The sequence below is a fragment of the Equus caballus genome, chromosome 30 (assembly GCF_041296265.1).
Source record: "Equus caballus isolate H_3958 breed thoroughbred chromosome 30, TB-T2T, whole genome shotgun sequence".
Classification (NCBI taxonomy): Eukaryota; Metazoa; Chordata; class Mammalia; order Perissodactyla; family Equidae; genus Equus; species Equus caballus.
This window is the reverse complement of record NC_091713.1, coordinates 37980319-38001605: the sequence shown is the minus strand read 5'-3', so window position 1 is coordinate 38001605 and position 21287 is coordinate 37980319. Positions and strand designations below refer to the sequence as shown.

Sequence of the window (21287 nt, the reverse complement as noted above, 5' to 3'; positions counted from 1 at the left end):
ACACCTCCACTGCCACCACGTGATGCAGCCCCCACCATCTCTTGCCTGATCACTGTAATAGTCTCCCAAGTCCAATCTCCACACAGCAGCCGGAGTGTTCCTAAAACTGAAGCCAGATCACGTCCCTCCTCTACTCAGAACCCCGCAGTGGTTCCTCACTGAGCTCAGAGTAAACGACAAAGGCTGCTACACCTCCACCCACACGCCCCGACTCTCCTTCCTAGGGCTCTCCTCCACAATCCCTGTTATGCGCCACTTCTGTCCCACCATGTGACCTTGTGCTAGCTGCTCCCTCTACCTGGAATGCTCTTCCTCCACACACCTTTGAGGACTCCCTCAGCTTCTTCAAGTCTGTGTTCAAAGCTCCGTCTGTCAACAAGATTTACTCAGACGCCCTGCTGGGTACCACAGCCTGTTTTCTCTCCACCCAGCCCTCGTCAGCCGACCCTTTCGTTTCAAACCGTTCCCATCAGTGTCTGACATGTCCTATCTTTATTACGTTTACTGTTTACTGTCTGCCTCCTCCTCTACTCCCTGCTAGAACGTAAGTTCACATGGCCAGGATCTTTGTCCGTCTTGTTGACTCATATTCCGAGTGCCAAGAACAACGTATGGCAAATATAATATCAGGCACTCAGTAAATACTTGATGAGTGAACGAGTGTTGGTTTTTAATTAAGTGTGGTCCTCATGATATACACATTCCATGTGCATTTTATACCTCTTGGATCAAGCTGGTTAATTATGTTGTTCAAATCCTTTATGTCCTGAAGTATTTTTATGTTAGACATATTCATTTCTGAGGGATGTGTTAAAATCTGCAACTCTGACTGTTGCACTATTTTCTTTGTTATTCTGTCAGGTTTTTTTTTTTTTCAGGAAGATTAGCCCTGAGCTAACTACTGCCAATTCTCCTCTTTTTGCTGAGGAAGACTGGCCCTGAGCAACATCCATGCCCATCTTCCTCTACTTTATATGTGGGATGCCTACCACAGCGTGGCTTGCCAAGCAGTGCCATGTCCGCACCTGGGATATGAACTGGCGAACCCCTGGCCGCCGAGAAGCGGAACGTGTGAACTTAACCGCTGGGCCACCAGGCCAGCCCCAATTCTGTCAGTTTTTGTTTTACAAATTTTGAGACCATATTTTCAGTGTCTACAGTCCATTATTTTTACCTTCTTTGCAAATTCTTCCTTTTTCCACAAGTAAGAAATCTCTTCCTGTCATTCGATGCTTTTTGCTTACAATTATCTTTCAATGAATATTAACATTAGTTGCCACGGCAGCTTTCTGTTTGTATTTGCATATATTTTCCCCGCTTTGGCATCATTCTGAAGACAGCAGAATGACCTGATATGAGTGTCTCTGGCTCTGTGGCTGAGTGTACGTCATCGCCACCCACACAACTTATTTGTCTTTCCGCATCACTGTGTCTTCTGTTCTGCTTCTCATCTCCTTTCCTGACTTTATTGGACGGAGTGAATGAATTCTTAAAATCACTGATTTAGGAATTGTACTTTCTATTTTCCTATTTCTATCACTTTAGTGGCATTCTTACATTTAACACACTTATTTAATTCTATTTTCTCTTTAAAAGTGTAGAGAGTTAACCAGTATCTTGTTCACTCAAACATGGACCACAGCACACTTTCACACCTTTTAACCACATTAGTACTGCTGGAATTTTGGATCCAGTTTTTTAAACATAACACTAACTATTAGCTTTCTTATCATATTTTAACACGTTTCCTGTGTTTCACTTTTTTCTGCATTTATTTTTCTTTTTGCTGAGGAACATCCTTTAGTTCTTTCATCAGCAGAGCTCTGTGGGTTGAGAAGTCAGCTCCCGTGTATCTGAAAATGCCTGTATGTTCCTCTTGTTGGGGGTGCAGATCCCTGTCCAGAGCTGCAGGTTTGTAACTGCCTTCCCCCACGGCTCTCTGAAGGTCCTCCTCTGTCTTCCGGTATCCACTATTGTCAGAGCCCACTGCCAATTTGACCACCATTCTTTTGTGGGTTACCTATACCATTATTCAGCATTTAAAATTTCCTCTATATCATTAATGCCCTATAATTTCACTATGGAAATTATTATTAGTTATGGGTTTATTTATCCTGCTTTACACATGGTGAGGTTTCCTATTTTGAGGACTCCCACCTTCATTTCTGGAAAAATTCTTGGTTGCAATTTTTAGTATGATTAGTGCCTCTTTTTCATTCTTTCTCTTTTCTCCTTTTTTTTTTTGTAAATCCCAGCAGATGTATGTTAGAGCTCCTCAGGATATCTTTCATGTCTTCTCCTTCATTTTTTCTAATTCTCTCTCTAAAGTGCATTCTGAAAGATTTTTCTCCACTCTATTTTCCAATTCACTAATTTTCTCTTAAGCTGTAAAAAGCATGCTGCACAATCTGTTATTTTACGTCAATATTGTATCTTTTCATTTCAATATTACATCTTTCACTTCCAAGATTTCTAAGTGGTTCTCTCACACCCTTCTGTTCTTGTTTCATTACCTGTTATTCTTGTTTTGTGAAATCTAACTTCTTCTGTATGTTGAGAATTTTAACATTTTAAAATCCTCTTTAAATTGTTCTCCTGTCTTTTCTCTCAGGCATAAATTCTCTCATTTGCTGGGCCTCCTGACTGCTTTTCATGGCCTTAAATTTTATGGCTTCTTTGTGGTGTTTTGAGGACTCAACTGCCAGGACAGCTTTTAAACCACGAGCACTTCTCTCTGTGGGGTAGTCTTGAGCCACCTCAGCTTGGATCAGAGAAGATGCCGGCCTAGAATCAGACCCTAGTCCACAGCTCTGGGTTCTCTTCTCTCCTAGGTAGCCCAGTTCCGGAGTGCTTGCCCAGAAGTGGTTTGGGTCTGGGTTCTATCTTGAGCACTTCTCTGTGCCTGCCTGCTTCTGCCTGCCCTTCCTCTTTTCTGGTCGGGGGCAAGCAGCCTGTTTCTGGGACACCTCAAGGAGGAGCTGAACTACCCTAGCCCCCGTCTGCAGAGAGCACAGTGTTCCTGGTTCCTGGATTCCCGCTCTGCATAGGCAGGATCCTTCAAAAATCCTGATCCCAGTTGCCTAGATCCATTTATAGCTCCCCCACCACAGTGGCTTTTCTCTCCATTATTGGCCAAAGAGACTTTCTTGTTTTTAAGTATGCTGATGTATTTTTAAAATTTTAAAAAAATATTTCCCATTCCTTTTGGAATGGGGGGGATAGGATTCAGTTTACTCACCCTGCCGTCCTGACCTGGGAGTCTTACAATGGTTTTTGCTTTTGAAATAACAGCAGTTTAATTCTCCTAACCTCATCAGTCTGTAAACATTCACAAATATACCCAAAGTTCAAACTTAAAATCAACTGTAGTGGAGGAATATTCCCATTATTCCGAAGTTGTCTGTATTGAAATAAGTAACAGATATACTGGAACACCAGAAATGGAGGGACGATGACTTTATTTATTTACTTTATTTTATTTTTGAGGAAGATTAGCCCTGAGCCAACATCTGCTGCCAATCCTCCTCTTTTTGCTGAGGAAGACTGGCCCTGAGCTAACATCCGTGCCCATCTTCCTCTACTTTATATGTGGGACGCCTGCCACAGCATGGCGTGACAAGCGGTGCCATGTCCACACCTGGGATCCGAACTGGTGAACCCCGGGCCACCGAAGCAGAACGTGTGCACTTAACCGCTGCGCCACCAGGCCAGCCCCGGAAGATGACTTTAGAAAGGTTAAGAAACTTGGGTTGGAGCAGACTCTGCTGTAAGCCCGTGCACAGACTCTACCACTGCTTTCTGTAGACGGACCCAGAGGACAAAAGAAGAGGTGTCTTCCACAGCATTGGAGGAGCCAGGGTAGCCAGTGGTCCTGGATCCGCGCCAGCCGCGCTCCTGCTCTGGGGAGGTGGCCAGTGGCATGCAGGAGGGAGGCCGGTCTGGGAACTCAGAACTGCTCTGCTGCACTCTCTGCCACGAGGTCGCTGTCCGGCTTACGTTAAGCTACGCCCCCTTTTTGGGTCCCAGGTTTTTAATCTGTAAAATAAGGGAGTTGGGCTGGAATAGCTTCTAAAAGTATCTGCCAGAAATAGTTTTCTGTGACCTCAACAGTTTGGTACTCTGTAAGTATGCTGCATCCTCCATTCTTCAGTCTGCTGAGTAAATAACTTGCCAGGTAAAGAAGAAAACCATGCATTCCTGAAATCAGTCTTCAAAAACTGGAAGTCACACCCCAAATGCCCGGTTCAGTCTGAGCACGACTCTGCAGAGGAAAGGCTACTGGTGCCGGGTAGCCGGAGGCAGTTTCTCGGTGGGCGTGGACACACTCTGAGCTTTATGTAGAAAAAAGCTAACTAACTCAGACCAAAGCAGAAGTCCTCACACAAGGCCCAGACACAAAAATGTCTTTTCTACAAACATGTCTGTCACTGACGGTTGAGAGGGTAACAGAAATAAACCCAAAGCTGACGGGATCAAGTGCAGATGGAGCCGAACTAAGCCGCACGCTGCACAGCCACAGGGCATGAGGCGGGCCGGCCACCCTCACGTCGGCCCACTGAGAGCTTCCTGTGAACCGAGATGCAGGGAAGAGGACAAGGAAGGAAAGAGCAAAGTGGGAGCTCTACTGAAAACAAGGGAGAGGGGATGAAGAGTTTAAAAGTTGGGTTAAGGTGGCAGGAAAACTCCAGAAGAAACCTCAGAGCTTCCGAGAGCTTTGACCAGGAGTCACAGTGAATGCGTGTGAACTGCTGCGTTTCACGTGCTGCTCTGACCTCACAGGTGTACAGGACTGAGAGCTGGTGCACCGCCAGCCACAGTCCCAAGAGCCGCCAGATCACACCCTGCAGACGTCGTCTAACGTCTGAAAGACACTCACACCCTCGCCACCCAGTGCTGCGTGTGCGGCACAGGGCACTGCGTCTAACTGCCGTGTGCGGACACAGACCGTGTGGGGTGGGCCCCGCAGGCTTCTATCCACTATCCAGCACTTCAGAGAGAGGCAGCCTGTCAGAAGAGAGCGACCCAGCCCTCTGACAAGGGCCGATGAGCAGTCTTCACTTGCACGCAAGCCTTCACTCTTCCTAAGTTTGTGTGGTCAAAGTATTTCAGAAAAAAAATTAGACAACGAACAGGGGCTCATTAAAGAAAATTCAGAAAGTAAAGAGAAGTAGGAAACAGCCCGTCTTATTGGTCTCACCGTGACACCCCCAGGCTGGGAGCCTCTCGCTCTAGAGCTGCACTCACATCACACACTGAACTGTGGATCCGTTCCTTCGGTAACACGCTGTCTAATTGTCCAGGTCACAACACTACGTTTGTAACTCGTTTGTAAACGGCTGCTCCTATTGCAGGCTACTCCAAGGACACACGGCTAAGCGGCCACAGTCCGCGTGTGGTAAAGCAAAGCCCGACTCAGCGCTCCACGGCATGGATGACTCAGTGCGGACTACTGCCAGAGCACTGGGCATTTAGGTTGTTTCCACTTTTCCCACTACTGTAAACAGCCAAATGTCTGCTCTGTGCAACAGTACCCAACAGACAGCCTTCCGCATAACGCACACTCAAGCGTCGACTGAATGAATAAACGTGCACAGAGCCACACAGACATAATACACCCTGTGAGGAAACGCTCTCAACAGAGGCTGTCTTTTCTTTTTCATTCTTAGGAGAGTTTCCTAGAGACAGATTTCCATAAGTGGAAATTCTGAATCAATCTGGGGCTTTGATAGTTCGGCGTGTGTGTTCCAAAAGGAAGCGCTCGTTTGCATTCCCAACAGTAAAAGCCGAAAAGGCCCATTTCACTGTACTCTCAATAAACTGGGCATCCTCATTTCAAAATCTGTGCCTATTCTGCTTGGTGAAACAAAAAATCCTACCTCATTATAATTCTAATTTATAGTTTTGAACGCTAGTGAGGTTACATACTTCCCCTTCTGTTTGTTAAGCAGTCTGTTTTGAAGTAGTTTTCTAATAATCGTTACTACCTAAATCAAATTTATTTCTTGAAGCTCACTTGTAGGTTGCAGTAAAAAAACATTTAGGAAGTAAATTCTGGAATAAACTTTCTTTAAGGAACTAACCAAAATTCACAGCTAGGAGCATCCGGTCAGAGCGATCTGCAGCACTGTGACATGCTCTCATTAATGCTGCAGGTGGAAGCAGGACTCAGTTCCTCACTTTCTCCTGACGCTTATGTTATAATAGTTTCGTTTTATTTGTGATATTTTTCTGGGGTGATAATGTAACTGAGGAGGGGAGAGCTCGGAGGAAAAGGTACCCATATTCTTCTTCTAAAGTTTTTCTTTAGGAAGCCATTCTAGATTAACCTAAAACCTGTTAGGGCTGTTTTCCACAACTGTATTCTATAAGAACTTCTTTACTAAAAGCAGTCTTGGGGCAGCTGAGCAGAACTTTCTCAATCCTCAATTAGGCTCTCTCTCCAATGAGTTCTGTAAACAAGCAAGGTGAACACAAAAAGGCAGAAACACGGTCAGAGGAAAGGAGCCAGGTCCAGACAGCATCTCCAGCAACGAGACCTGATGGTGACTGACACCCCATCTCACAAGTGCACCCAGTAACTAACATGTGGAAAACGCTCATCTGAGCCAGAGGTGCATTTGCTTTTCCTTCCTTCAGAACGTCCTTGCAGGAGCATGCAAGAACACTGACTAACCATCTGTTCTCAACAAGGAGAGCAGAAACGTGGAACGGGATCGTTCAGGGAAGCAGCCAGAGCGAAGCACGGAACCACAGTCACCAACCCGCCAAACGACAGGACGATTCCATCTGTCTGAACTCTCCAAGCCTTTACCAAGAGCATTTTTTTTTTTTTTAACAGCCAAATATCTTGGAGCTTTGCCCACAAAGCAAGTGGCTACTCACCAGATGCTCTTAACCCCCAGAAAATGCATCAAAATCACCACATGCCGAGTCACAAGGAGAAGCCACCACTGCGTCAGTGCCCCATCCCCGCTCACCACCTGCTCTCACAAGTCAGCAACATCTCCTTAGCGCCAAACCTATGGGACACACAGGAGTTCTCAAAGCCGGTGTGGGTGATGGAACCAGCTGGACGTGACTGCAGAGGACCGCGGGGGCTACGGTCTCTGTCCAGCACTTGCCCCCTTTCTCTTCTTTGGGTAAGAGAACCCCTGCCTCCCGTGGGGAACCTATTCCATGTAGCTGACCCTCTCCTACCCTCCCCTGCATCAGGCAGAGCTGGGGCTATGGCAGCATTATTGCCACCCCACGACCACCATCACTGTCACCGTCATCACCACGGTGGGGAACACTCCCTGAGCACGTTCCCTGTGCCAGAGACTGTTCTGTCAGCTTCGTGTGTATTATCCCATTTACAGAAATGACCTGTGTGGGAGGTGCTACTGCTCCTCCCACGTCAGAGCTGAAGAAACAGGCGCAGGAGGAGCATGCAATTCACCCAGGGTTCCATGGTCAGTGGCAGAGCAGGGATGTGCACTCAGATGACTCGGTTCCAGGGGGCAGGCTCTCAACCACTAGGCTTCACTGCCCGTCCATCTCTGTCTACAGAAAATGGGTCAGGGAAGTTCAGCTGACCCAAGCGAGGTCCCTCAGACACGTGGGCACCAGGACAGAGAAGGAATCTCTCCTCTGTGTCTACACACAGAAGAAGGCAGAGCTCTGAGGGCGGCTTTAGCCTCCTGGACTCGGCCATGCCCGAGCCAGGCCAGGTCAATGCGCAGGTTTCCCAGTGACACAGCCGTTACTTGAGCTGTATGATGTTCAGTTTCTGTCACCTAGAGTCCCTAAAACTCGTCACTCCCGCTTGGTGGAATACTCTTCTTCCCCAGCTCTGTTCCTTCTTCTCTGAGCACCTCCCCTCTGATCTCCTCCCACAGCACCCCTCCTCCTTCACTGTCCATAAGCACCAGTGCATCCCGGCCTCTGCACTAAACCGTCTCCTCTTCCTTCTTCACAGCAGGGCCCTCCTTAGCACCCCACATTCGGAGAGGCCTCCCTCCGATCAGGCTTCTCTGATAGGACAATGTGCTCCTTTTGCCTGCCCTGCTTCAGAATCACTGATACTGAACCACAGTTACTCGTGTGAGGGCATCATATCCCCCAAATACTGGGAAGAAAGGAGTTGAGATCGACTGCTCTACAAGCAATCCTTGGAAAACAGCATCCTTTCGCTTACCACTGGTGCCAGCAGGTGGATGCCTCCACAGCTCTGTCTCCAGCCCCGGACCTTCCCCATGCTTCAGGCTCATGAGGGTTGTTTACTTTCACACGTCTGAGAGGGACCTCAGACTCAGCACATCCAACAACAAAATCACGATCTCCATCCCCAAACGCGTTCCTCCTCTTGATCTCAGTCTCAGGAACAGCATATTATCCCTGCAGCCATCAAAACTGGAAACATCAATGTCATTAATCGCTCAAATTTTCAGAGAAAACATACCTAAATACCAAGTATTCTGCTAGATCCCGGGGGTAAAATAATGAATGAGAAACAGACCTTGAAAAATTTTAGTTTGACTGGCAAATGCAACATATTAATGATTATCACTGTGTTAAAGATTAATTCAAGACGCTGAGAAGAACCTAGTCTGGTCTGAGGAGAGGTCAAAGGAAGGTTTCTTAGAGGAGGAGAGGCCTAACCTAAAACACAAATGTGTGCTGAAAAAGGGAGCGGGGAGGGGAAGAGCGCTCTGGGGAATAGGTACCATGGGTGAAAGCTCAAAGACGGGAAGAGAAGGGCTCATGAAGTACCTTTACACTAGTAGCTTTCATTTATTAAAAAGTCAGTAAAGCTAGGTGCTATTTACAGTGAAATACATCATCACTGCTGTTCCTTACATCAATCCTACAAGACAGGGACAATCATCTCACTTTACAGTTGTTAAAGCACTTTCAAAGCTCAGAGGGGTTAAATTATTCTCCAAGACCATCCAGCTAACAGGAGAAGGACCAGCTCTGAACCCAGGTCTTCTGCCTCCAAAGCCAATACTGTCTGTACCCGTCCACGCATCTCCTCAACCTTCCTAGACTCCTCCTGTGCTCACCCTCCATTCCAGTAAGTATCAACTCCTGCTGAGCTTTCAGTTCTCAGATTTCTCCCACTCAGTCCATACCCACCACCAGAAACCTAGTTCACCATCTTCCATCTGGACCCAGTCTCTAACTGCTCTCTAGGGACAATAAGTGTGAGAGCGTGTATCACAGAAAGCAAGATCAGAACTACTTCACTTTCCCAGCATGAGATCCACTGACTTACCCAAACACGTTCTCCTGCTACATGGAAGCAACACTCCTGTTCTTGTCCAGGCCTGGCCCTGGAGTAACCGGGGGCGTAGTCACCGGCTCTTTCGTCTTCCTTAGTTATGCTCTTCTCTTGAGAGGTCTCACCCAGTCCTCTGTCTCTAAGTACCATCTCTACGGCAATGACTCTTAAATATATTTGTCTCCATGAACACCAGATTCTTACATTCAATTCACTATCTCAACTTGGAGGTCTGATAGGAATCCCGCCTGCCTCATGAAGATGCGAGCACCGTGAGGGGCAGGAACGTTGTCTACCTTATACTTTTCTGTATTCCTAATGCAGAACACTTGACATATAGTGAGTAATCAATAAGTTTTTGCTGATTGAACAAATGCATGCTGCTATGCAAGAAAAGACATCCCGAATGGGGCTGGACTGTCCCAGGGGCCCTCTGAGGATTTGGAGCTCTGGGTTAGACATGCATTTCTGGAGGAGGGAGGTGTAGAGGGTGGCGCTAGGCTCCCACAGTGGGCCACAGTTAATCCTCCTCTCGAGCGGTGCCCTCCTGGGACATGAGCCACCCCTCTACATTATACCTCTAGGAACAGTGTCTGTCAAACTTGCCTGTTAAGAATCACCTGGCGACTTCTATAACACAGATCCCAGGCTTTCCACCCTCCACCACCACAATCCCCTCCTAATTCAGAATCTCGAGAGAGGGGCCTGAAAATCCGTATTACAAACAAATGAGCCCCATGATTCCTATCGACAACTTTGAGGAAGACTTCTATAGAGGCTTTACCTACGAGGTAACTATCATTGAGAATGGCTCAGCTTGTTGCTGCCCTTAGCTCCAAGTCAAGCACTCCAGAAATAATTTATAAATTGTCCAAACAATATCTCATTAGTTTTATTCCTGAGCACTACAGGTCAGCAGTTACCTAAGACTTCTCAGACGACATGTCATACATCAGGTACACGTTTATGCCACAGAAAGTATCTGCCTTGCTTACTTGGCACAATATTAACTGTGCCAACCCAGGATCAATTCCCAGACCTGACTTGAGTCTTTACTGTGACATGTTACTGTCAGTTTTCATCACCTTTTTCCTTAAAGTTGTTGAAGAATCAGAATTTTAGCTTCTCTTTCCAAAAGTCCACTCCTCTTAACTACCATTTCAAATAAGCCCAGGGTCAAAGCTTTGAAGATCTGTCGCCCCCTCCACAAACTCCTAAGTTCTTCCTGCATATGTTCTGCAGACTGATAGTTAACAAGGCAGAAAAGACTAATAAATTCTACAATCTACTCCTGACTAAGGGATTCAAATGACAACCAGCAATTAAAGCGAACGACAGCAATTAACAATCTTCTGACAGGCACCCTTCCAAGAACCTGTGAGCCTAAAAGGCAAACTTACTTACCGTCATAGTCTACAAAAAGCAGAATTTCTCAAGTGTCAAGTGATTATATATCCCCAAACTGTAATTTTAACTAACCTCGAGACAGGTCTTTGGGAGGTAAGAAGGGATAGGATCAGATGAGAAAAGCAGATAGGGGTATAATGGGAGAACCAACCATCTCCTCAAAAGGTAATGAACTGAAGCTGGACAGAGAAACTCTATTTAAAATGGAGTTTAAATGGACATGGAAGAAACTCTCCCCCTTCACTCCTTCATTCAGGAAGCTTCACAGCTTGTTTCCAGCAGCAGGACCACAACTCATCAATACTTTTCCAAGTGAGGACAAACAACACGTATCCCCCTAACAGATGACGTCCCTTGCCCCACAAAGTGTCGATGATACTAAAGAATCAGAGGAACTGGGAAAATGCTGAATTGCCAGAGAAGTGCTTGGATGAGAGAAAACTGACATCGGGTCATGATGACATCAGCACACACTTGCTGAATCAGTAACCTAGAGCAAAGGCTGACAAACCGTGGCCTGGCCCATAGGCCAAATTCAGCCCACCAGCCTGCTTCTGTAAATAAAGTTTTATTGGAACACAGCCACTCCCACTTATTGACACGCTGTCTGTGGCTGCTTTCCTGCTACAACAGCAGAGCTGAGTAGTTGCAACAGACCATGTGGCCTGCAAAGCAGGAAATATTTATAATCAGGCTCCGTACATAAAAATGTGGCTGAGCCCTGACTTAGAGCATTATGTGCCACCAATGAAGGTCAGGTTGGCCCTGCTGCCACTGGCCCTCCCTGAGCACGGACGCTGGGGAAGAGGCACAAACATCTGCCCTCCCATGGGGCTCAGAAAGGAAGAGTGTGGACTCGCAGAACATCCAGGAGGCGGCTACACTAGGCACCTGGAGAAATGGGGAGCTTGGCATTCAGCCACCATAGCCCCATGACTCACCAATTTGGTATGTCGCTTTTGAAAGTCCCCCAATGCCTAAGGAAAACACCATCTAAAAGCAAAAAATGTTTTATTTGGTTATATAGTATCCCAACATGTTATTTTCCTCTTAAAATGCTTCTATCACCTGAAAAAAAATTCAGAAACATAACCAGAACTATAAGCTCCAAGACTATACTAAGTATTTTAGTTTGAGCTATTAATTTAGCAATGGGTTTTTAAAATATCCCTCCTTCCTTCTCAGCAGTCAACAACACTGCCATAATTTAAGGTGTAAGAGTTCAAAAAAGCAAACGCAAAGAAAACAAAACACTTCTAAAGCATAAAAAAAGTCAAGTATTTTTAAAAGCACACAGTGTGTTAAGGCACACCTATGTGAATCTTTATGTACCTTAAAGGGTCGTATTTGGACATAATGTCATGTTTGTTTTTTTTTTGAGGAAGATTAGCCCTGAGCTAACATCTGCCAATCATCCCCTTTTTGCTGAGGAAGCCTGGCCCTGAGCTAACATATGTCCGCACCCGGGACCCAAACCAGTGAATCCCGGGCCACTGAAGCAGAATGTGTGCACTTAACTGCTGCGCCACCAGGCCGGCCCCAATATTATGGTTTTTTATGAAAGAAATTCATGTCACTACATGGCTGCTGTCTGAGTCTTGAACTTGCTTGACTGAAAACTGAGAATGGTATGGAGAAAATTAAGACTGGTAGATGGTAGATATTCTTCTTTTCACCCCAACTATCCTACCTCTCGGGTCTGACCTAATGGTCACACTGAAAGGCAACATCTTTTAGTGGCTCGAGCTCAACATTCCTGCTGAGGCAAATCTATAAACACTCCATTTGCTGAAAAAGAGCTGCAAATCCCACACTAAGCTTTTCACCTCAATCACGGGGTTAGAACTCTGACAGGAGCCCAGCCTAAGCCATGGTTAAAGCTGCCCAGCCATGCTATCAACAGAAGAAATGAGTACTTCTGTAACCGAGGTAACCCTCAGACTCCAGCGGGAGGGGAACAATTACTCCTGGAGGCTCTCTGTGATCAAAGCCATCACAGGACTGAGTACTTTGATAAAAGAGTGGAACCCCAGTGCTTTGAAGACAATGTTAGGAAATTGTCATCATGGTAATGATGGGGTCTGAGGAATACTTAGGTTGAAAATGATCCTTTTTTCAAGAATGCCCTTAGTTGGTCCTGAATATGTTTAAAATAAACAACCAACTTAGGAAAAATTCCATCAGGAAATTCACCAGAATGTTAAACAGTAATCTCTTTTGAGTGGTATGACTTTGAACAATTCTTTCTTGTTCTTTACAGCAGAAAGAATCCTCTTTTATTACAACTATTTTCTAACACCCCCTCCCAAAATTTATATACTGAAATGAAATTCATAGATATAAAACTGAGCTAAAACAATAAAAAATCAACAATAAGATACGAAGAAGAAACAAAAGGAAAATAATTTATAACGAAATATGTATTTCAATGTGCAAATTCTTGGGCTAATAATACGAGAAGGCACCAAGCAGTGAGAGGCTTGGACCCAACACAGCATCGTCAGGAAGGCAGAAGTCAAATGCAGATCAGAAGTGTGTAAAATGATGTCGTTTACAAGTGGCACCGCCATCAGCGCTGAGTACAACTAAGTGCGGTTTTTCCCCAACTTACATAGTGGTTGAACTTTCAGAACCTCCCTCTGCCAAAAAACGTGAGTTTGTACGTAAAATCAAGTTCGGTTTTGAACTCAGGTAATAGATGATTTCATCTCTGTCCGTCCAGGGAGCCAGTCCAAAGTCAAGAAGCTGTAGGACAACTGTTGGTTACATGCAGAGATCAGGATATGGAACATCTCTGGCCCCGTGCACTAAACGCATGGAGAACAGCCCCCACCAGAGACTCCTGAAAGAACCCCTATGAATGTTTACAGCCTCCTCTAAAATACTCCTGCAGCTTTTGAGAACCACTGCTTTACACTTTTCTACACTTCCATGTTTTCTATAATGAAATGTATTACCTCTATAATCATAAAAACTATGAAAGTTCCAGCAGAGTCTCAAGCTCATCAGTGTCCTTCCAACAGAGAGACAGAAGGTCACAGGTTGCTAACACAGACTAAGACCTTGAAGACAGCTGGAGGCAGAAGGAAGAAACCAGAAGGAAAGGCAAGGTCAAGAGGCTCACTGTCCCATCCTTAGTGGTTGACAACCTTTCACATCTCTGGACAGGACGTCTGAGCAAAGCCCAGATACCTCGAGGGTCAATTTATTCCATCTTAAAAAAGATTTCTGACTAAAGCAGAATCCACTGACATAATGGGACAGTGGGTCCAAAATTTACAGAGTCTCAAAGGAATACATGTGAGCTTTGATTACTGGGATTTCCTAGGCAACAGCACGACCTAAAATTAATAGAGTCCTTAAAAGGAAGATGCCAAAAGACACTGTTCTCAAGATGGTTTACACAGCTTGGGCCAGAGCAGGGGACAAGTGACCCATATATAGAAAATCACCATATCTGCAGTATTTTAAGAAGCAAGAGTCACAAAATAAGAGCTCACGTACAGTGGCGGGAAAGACCCTCCCAGGCCGACACGGAAGGGTTCCCACCAGAAAGGACTCCTCCGTGCACACTGGAGAGAAGGCAGCTGCCCCACAGGCCGGTCGGCTGCCATCTCCCAGTCCCCATCTCCCTCCCGGGACTGCCCACTGTCATCAACCGTACATCCGGGACAGCTGGCTTCCCTACATGCACAATGCCTGCCAACTCCCAGAGGCTGGCGACAACAGGACCGTTTAGAACAGCCACTGCTTATTAAATCTGTTCTCATTTTTTATATCCTTATGAGCATTATATTATCAACTTTCTCAGACTTCTCAAAACTCTCTCATTCTGGGGACAAGTAACTACCCTTTCCTTATTTTTTTCTTATCTGGCTAAAGAGGCTGAGGAGGAAAATCTGTATTTTTTTATCCTTCCTCTCTGTTAAAAGGAAGAGAGGCTTGCTTTAAAAAAAAAAAACAAAAGATTATGGTTGTTATGCGGTATACTGTGAAAAATACTGGTTTCCTGTATAAATAATTAACGCGATCTGATAGCTCACCTACCGTGTCTCTAAACGGAGTCAAACCGTTGTCCTATCGTAACAGTGTAGTCCTGTCTGGGACATACCTTACCATATTAGGCAATCAGGCCCCAGAGAGACGGCGAAGAAAACGGTTGCAGGATTTTACCTAAAAGGAGAACGGCAGAGAGACTGCCCAGCAGTGGAGACTGGACAGAAAGTCACTGGGTGCCCTCCAGCAGATGAAGGGGCTTCACGAGGTTAAGTAACAAGATAAGAAGTACTGCTTGAAAGGGGAAAAGGTCCAGCAAATAGCAAGAAGCAAAGCCGTGAAAAATTAGAGCAAATAGGAAGAAGGGCTATTCTTCACTCACTGAGAGAGGGGGAAATAAAGATCTGTGACACAGACCTGTGGGAACCCTGGCAGAGAAACAGAGGGGAGGGCAATTTAGGCCTAGGGAGGAGAGCCTGCTCGAGTGACAGAAGTCGGCAGGACTTGGTCAGGCGCTCAAAGGGGCCAAGCAAACACGACCATGCAGCTCTTCTCCTTCCCTCTCGACCCGCTCCTTACAATTAATTTCTCAAAATTCATCAGGTATGTTTTCGGAACACAGACACACGCTGGAGTTATGGAGGAGCCTGCACTACTCCTCTGACTTGCCAAACAATCCATTCTTTATGGATAAATTAATAAATAACCTCAAAATCCCACGATTCTAAAGTCAAGTATTCCAGAAGGCTTCCCCTCATCCAGATTCAGGAACCTGTGGGCTTGGTAAATAATTCGTATGGATCTCCATCACCCCTAACCATCTAAATGTGTCACTCACTTTCATTCCACGACTCTGAGAAGTACATACTATTATTATCCCCATTCTACAGATGAGGAAACTGAAGCACGTCCTCTTAAGCAACTCATCCAAAATAATTAAGGAGCTCAGTCAGGGTTTCCCCAAGGAGCTCAGGTCTCGCTTCTGCACTCGTAACTGCTATGCTATATTGCTTGTTACCACGGCACATCACATAAGATCCACAACAGACATAAACATTCACCTGAAGGTGGGCAGCAGTCATGGACTGAGAACACAGCTGTGTGATCCTGGGAAGCTGCTTAACGTCTCTGGGTCTCAATTGTTATCTTTAAATGAGAAGTTGAACTAGATGGTCTTTAAAGTCTCTTTCAGTTCTAAAATTCAAACTCTGTAATTGCCATTCTAGCCATCACAGAGCTAAATGAGTTCAGTATACAACGGCATTTAGAAAAAGTTTTTCAAAGGTGGCCTCTTCTTACGTGAAACAGAAGTGCTAGTTATTCAAAGACGTAATAAAGCTGAGGAAACCAGGCAAAGTAAAGGGGCCACAAGTTGAGTCAACTTAAAAGATCACGCGCAGAGACTGTGAATGGATCACGTGCAGAGATGTGAATAGGTCGTGCGCGTAGACGGTGAACGGATCACGTGCAGAGATGCGAATGGGTTGTGCGCGCAGACGGTGAACGGATCATGTGCAGAGAGGCGAATGGGTCGCCTGAACGCATGGTGAATGGATCATGTGCAGAGACAGGAACAGGTCGTGCACTCAGATGGCAAACGGATCATGTGCAAAGAGGTGAAGGGATCATGTGCAGAGAGGTGAACGAGTCACACGCGGACAGTGAGTGGATGGTGCAGGGGGACAGTTCACCAACAGAATTCCTCTGACTAGCAAACACAGTCTTAGGACATTCCCGGACTTGAGAGGCCTGCAGACAGGGCCTGCCAGGAGGCTGTGACTTCTGCTCCGGAGACGCCCGAGGGTGCTCAGGGATCCCGGCCCCTACACCACGGCAGGGCTGTTTTACATGCAGGCCGAGTGGACAGCGTGGTGACCTCCCTACACGAGTTGAGAAAAAACGGTAAAACAGCAGCAGCAAACCTGCCCAGCGTGGCGTGAGCTGCCCCGTCTGCCTGACTTCATTTTGGAGAGAGGGGAACCTGCACATCCTCAGGGCCAAGTGCGGCCCTCGGCGCTCCGCTGCCTCCTCCCCTGGACTCCGCGGCACCCAGGCTCTCTCTTCAGGCCTCTTCTGTGTCGACGCTCGTCCTCCTGGGATCTCACCCCATCTCGCAGTTTACATACAACCGGCACGTTTACACGTCTGGCCTGGACCTCTCGCCTGAGCACCGGATTCCTACCCCTGACTCTTTCCTAGACGTTTCTTAACGCTTCTAAAACCAAATTTAACACTTACAAAACCGAAACTGAACACCCACTCTTCCCCAACCAGATCTAGTCCTCCCAATCTTCTCCATCTCAGCTAATGAAAACTCCATCCTTTCAGCTGCCTTAGCCTAAAGCTTTGGTGTTAACCTTGACCGACCTCCCTCCTATTCTCTTCACCCTGTATCCAATCCGACAGCCAATCTTCTAGCTCCAACTTCAGAATAAATCCAGAATAGGAAAACTCTCAGCATCTTTATGCCCCACTCTCAGCCTGTCCAAACACCTCTGTTTCCCCTAGACTGCTGTAACAGCCCTACCTGCTGGCCTGGCTCCCACCTCTCAGGAGAGTGAGCAGAGTAACACTTTGCGGTGTATGTGTCACACGTCACCCTCTGCTCAACTGCACAACGGATGCCCGCTCCTTCAGATCACAGCTGGAGCCCTTGCAATGGCTTACCAGCCCCTGCCGCCAGGGCCTCTGCCCATTCTGCTCCGCCACATGGGTCTTCTCACCTGTCTTCCAGCCCGTCAGGCACACACCTGCCTCAGTCTCCAGAGGGGCTGTCCCCTGCCCGTAACGCTCTACCCCACACAGACTCACGGCTTCCCACCCCGCTTCCTTTCAGACTGGGCTCAGGTGACGCTTTCTCAGCAAGGCCAACCTGACGGCCCTACTCATAGTGTTGACCTCCCACCCACACTGGCATTTCTGACCTCCCTACCCTACTCGACGCAGTCTTCCCATGGCATTCATTGCCTTTTCACACATGATTTCCCTCACACCCCCTCTATCCACCGTCCACTCCTCCACGCGAGTGTTGGCTCCATGAGAGCAGGGCTTGTGTTCACTGGTGCATTCCAGCACCGAGAAAACAGCCTGACCACCACAGGCACGGAAAGTGCTTGTTCAACAGATGACTGAGAAGGAGGGTATAAAAGAGAGGGCAGGACAAAAGCAGAAATGCATTCAGTGGCTCCCAAGGCAAGTTTTATTTTCTGTTAAAGCTTAGTTCAAAACCGAGCTTTGCCAGCACATTTCAGTATGGTTCTCTCCTGTATTTAGTTGAAAACCTTACACTGAAGTGCTTACCTCTTTTGGAACACTTCGCCAGCTTCTCTCTCCACCAGCATGCTACCAGGTATCGCAGGCAGATATCTTATTATCCATGAATTAGTAATTTCTTAACAACTCTCCCTTCCCAGTGCATTCTGAGGGGCGATTAGTGATCCAGACCTACTGGTTCCATTCCGGGCCGGGAAAGCGACACTGCTAACTTTGAGGGTGATGTTTTAGTGACTGTCCAGACTGAGGGCCATCTGATCTGCCTAAAAGCAACAGGGACTCTGGGGACGGGGCAGCACTCTCCTAATTACAGTGTGGAATTCTCACTTCCTGAAAGACACAACCACCACCTCCACCAAGGACAACAGGGACTCTGGGGACGGGGCAGCACTCTCCTAATTACAGTGTGGAATTCTCACTTCCTGAGAGACACAACCACCACCTCCACCAAGGACAACAGGGACTCTGGGGACGGGGCAGCACTCTCCTAATTACAGTGTGGAATTCTTACTTCCTGAAAGACACAACCACCACCTCCACCAAGGACAGCAAAAGAATGCTGACCTCGACCCATGAATCTCAGCACTCAGGGCAGGCTTTTACGCTGTCCCCCAAGACAACGTCCTTCACTCAAGGAGGTGGGGCGCTCCTAGCAGGTCGGCTCATGTAGCCTGCTGAGCGAAAACCAAACAGACGGACAGGGAACGGGGAGGATGCTGCCCAGTCTCAGGTCTGCTTCCCCAGTCAGGCGAGAGCCCCTGAGGCAGGCACGGGCGCTCACTCCAGGACAGTTTTCTGTCCCTGTGGAGACTCCTTGGCTTCTCTGGGCCCCAGTGTTTTTAACGGTAAACTGAGGTTCTTAACCCAAGTTATCTCTAAATTCCCGAAAGTTGGGAGGCAAGAACTTTACTACACTGGAGTGGGTTCTTCAACACTTCCTTTAAAACAAAAGCCGTCTGTCTGCTCAGCTGCTCCGGGGCACCATTCTGCGTGTTCACCGACATCTTTCTGTTGACTGCTTGTGCCCTCTGGTGATGAATTCAATTATACAACAGAACCAGCTGGGGAGGAACTGCTCCAGAGGAGTAAGGCGGGGAAGCAACAACGCAGAAGACAAGCTCAACGTGAAGCAGAAGGCAAGAAGGCCCAGGTGCAGGTAAAACGATGGGAAGAACCCAGACGGCCACCCCCTCCACACCGTGCCTGCGACCGTGCCTTCCAGAGCCCACATTTCGTGCAGTTACCACCAGGAAAGAAAACAAACACGCTCATGAGTACGAGAGCGTTTTCAGGGATGACTGGAATAACCTTCCTCACACTCGGACTCAGATTCAGTTTCTTCCCACTTAGCAAGAGAAAGGATCTGTTAAATTTCTGGAGACTATGGTACACACCTAATGTGGATAATGAAACAGATTTCCTTTAAACACATCTGTTAAGGAGGTGCTAAGACATCAAATTCTATATTCATTGCCAGTCTCACTGGTTCGTGGATTTACCAATGGGGATGGGTTCTGACTAAACCCATGCACTATACTGGGCTTAAGCCAAGTGGCCGGCCTTCCACGCATCATTTCTTGGTGTCACCACCACAGAAATGCATGACTGGTCTTCCTCTATCACGTAATTGACAACAAACATCAGAGCCGTAAACCCAATCTGTATATAAATGCTGGTTACATTTTTCTAGTGTAGGTACACAAAAAAGAAGAAATGGATTTCAGTGATGTCAACAGAGATTTAGGTTAAACAATAAAATTTTTTTTTTGCTTGAGGAAGATTGTCCCTGAGCTAACATCTGTGCCCATCTTCCTCTGCTTTGTATGTGGGAGGCCTCCACAGCATGGCTGATGAGTGGTGCGTAGGTCCGCACCTGGGATCTGAACCTGTGCCCCTGGGCCGCCGAAGCAGAGTGCAGGGAACTTTACTCAGCCACGGGGCCAGCCCTAGAAAGTCTTCTTACCCGTGCTGTTGTTACTGACACATGGGCGAGAGGTTAAAGAAACTTCTCTTGAAATCTTTAAGAGGCGGAAAATAAGAGTCTGTACATACTTGGAATCATTTTAGTTATAACCCTGCCTGGAGACATAAGTTGGAGGTAATACCACTGAAACTTTCCTTTTTACCCTTAAAATGAAATATGATTACTGTATAATTCCATACACACAAGATTCAAGAACAGGCAATGCTAACCCGTGGTGACAGAAATCAGAAACAGGGCTGCCTCTCGGGAAAGCAAAGGAGGTACAAGGGAAGTTCTCAAGGCGTTGGAAAAGTTCTCCATCTTGATTTGAGTGGTGTTTATACCAATGGATACAATCGTCAAACCCATCAAAGAGCACACTTAAGATCTGTGCATTTACTGATTGCAAATTATATCTCAACTTAAAAACTGATGTCTGAGTCTTGGGAGGAGTTAACTTTTTTTTTTTAAAGATTTTATCTTTTTCCTTTTTCTCCCCAAAACCCCCCGGCACATAGTTGTATATTCTTCGTTGTGGGTCCTTCTAGTTGTAGCATGTGGGACGCTGCCTCAGCGTGGTTTGAGGAGCAGTGCCATGTCTGCGCCCAGGATTTGAACCAACGAAACACCGGGCCGCCTGCAGCGGAGCATGCAAACTTAAGCACTTGGCCACGAGGCCAGACCCTGACGAATGACTTTCACGTCAAACCTCAACAGTTCCCGTTTTTCCTCACCCGTCAAAGCACCTTTTCTGTAATTTTAAGTCAATGGTCCTAAAATGAAATTCTCTGGGAAGCAGTGGATCAAGAACATCTTAGTTTCCCTTCTTTGGTGGCCTAGGCTAGGATTTTCCCATGCCAAGTAGTTTGAAAAGGCAGAGACAGAGCTTTCCACTGACAAAGACATTCCACGACAACAAAGCCTTCCTTGCTGCAATTCCTTTTATGGACCCAAAGGCCTCTATGACCCTCTAGGGATCACGGTACATTTCCGTGCTCTGTAATCGAATACTCAGATCCTCTCTTTAGGTGTCTCCTAAGTCCCCAAAGCGACTTTCCTACTTTCCCTCTTTCTGTCTCCACAAGTCTTTCCAAGCCCCTTGAAAAACTGAAGCATGGCTGCTGTTTGCGCGCATACAAGCGCACACACATGCACGCACACACACTCCCTGGCCTGAAGGAACCTCCATGGGGTACTGCCACGTGACACGGCTCATTTCTGTGACGCAGCCCCAGCCTCACTCAAGGGCAGCTCTTGCCTGCGTCACCACCAGTCCCAGGCATTGCTTTTGCAAGACCACCACTGACTGCTCTGGATCTTGACTGAAATACAGTGGGTCAATGACATAATACAGCATTTCTATTTCCTCTGCCAAAAATGAGTTGT

At 46.8% G+C, this 21287-nt stretch overlaps 1 protein-coding gene across 28 annotated transcripts in view; it reads right to left on the bottom strand.

The window, feature by feature from the left end:
* PPP1R12B (protein phosphatase 1 regulatory subunit 12B) overlaps positions 1-21287 on the bottom strand; it is a 205930-nt gene that overhangs the window by 59411 nt on the left and 125232 nt on the right. For 3 of the 28 annotated variants that reach the window (XR_011434255.1, XM_023632648.2, XM_070255906.1), the window contains one exon: positions 3442-4035. The exons of 23 other annotated variants lie outside the window; for them this stretch is intronic. Coding sequence is in view for 4 of the 5 variants with exons in the window: in XM_023632648.2 (XP_023488416.1) it covers positions 4003-4035 (33 nt within the window). In the remaining variant the exon portion in view is untranslated. Of the gene's footprint in view, positions 1-3441; positions 4036-8176; positions 8392-21287 lie in introns of those variants that run through there. 2 more of the 28 variants (XM_070255902.1, XM_070255903.1) reach the window with 2 other exon arrangements.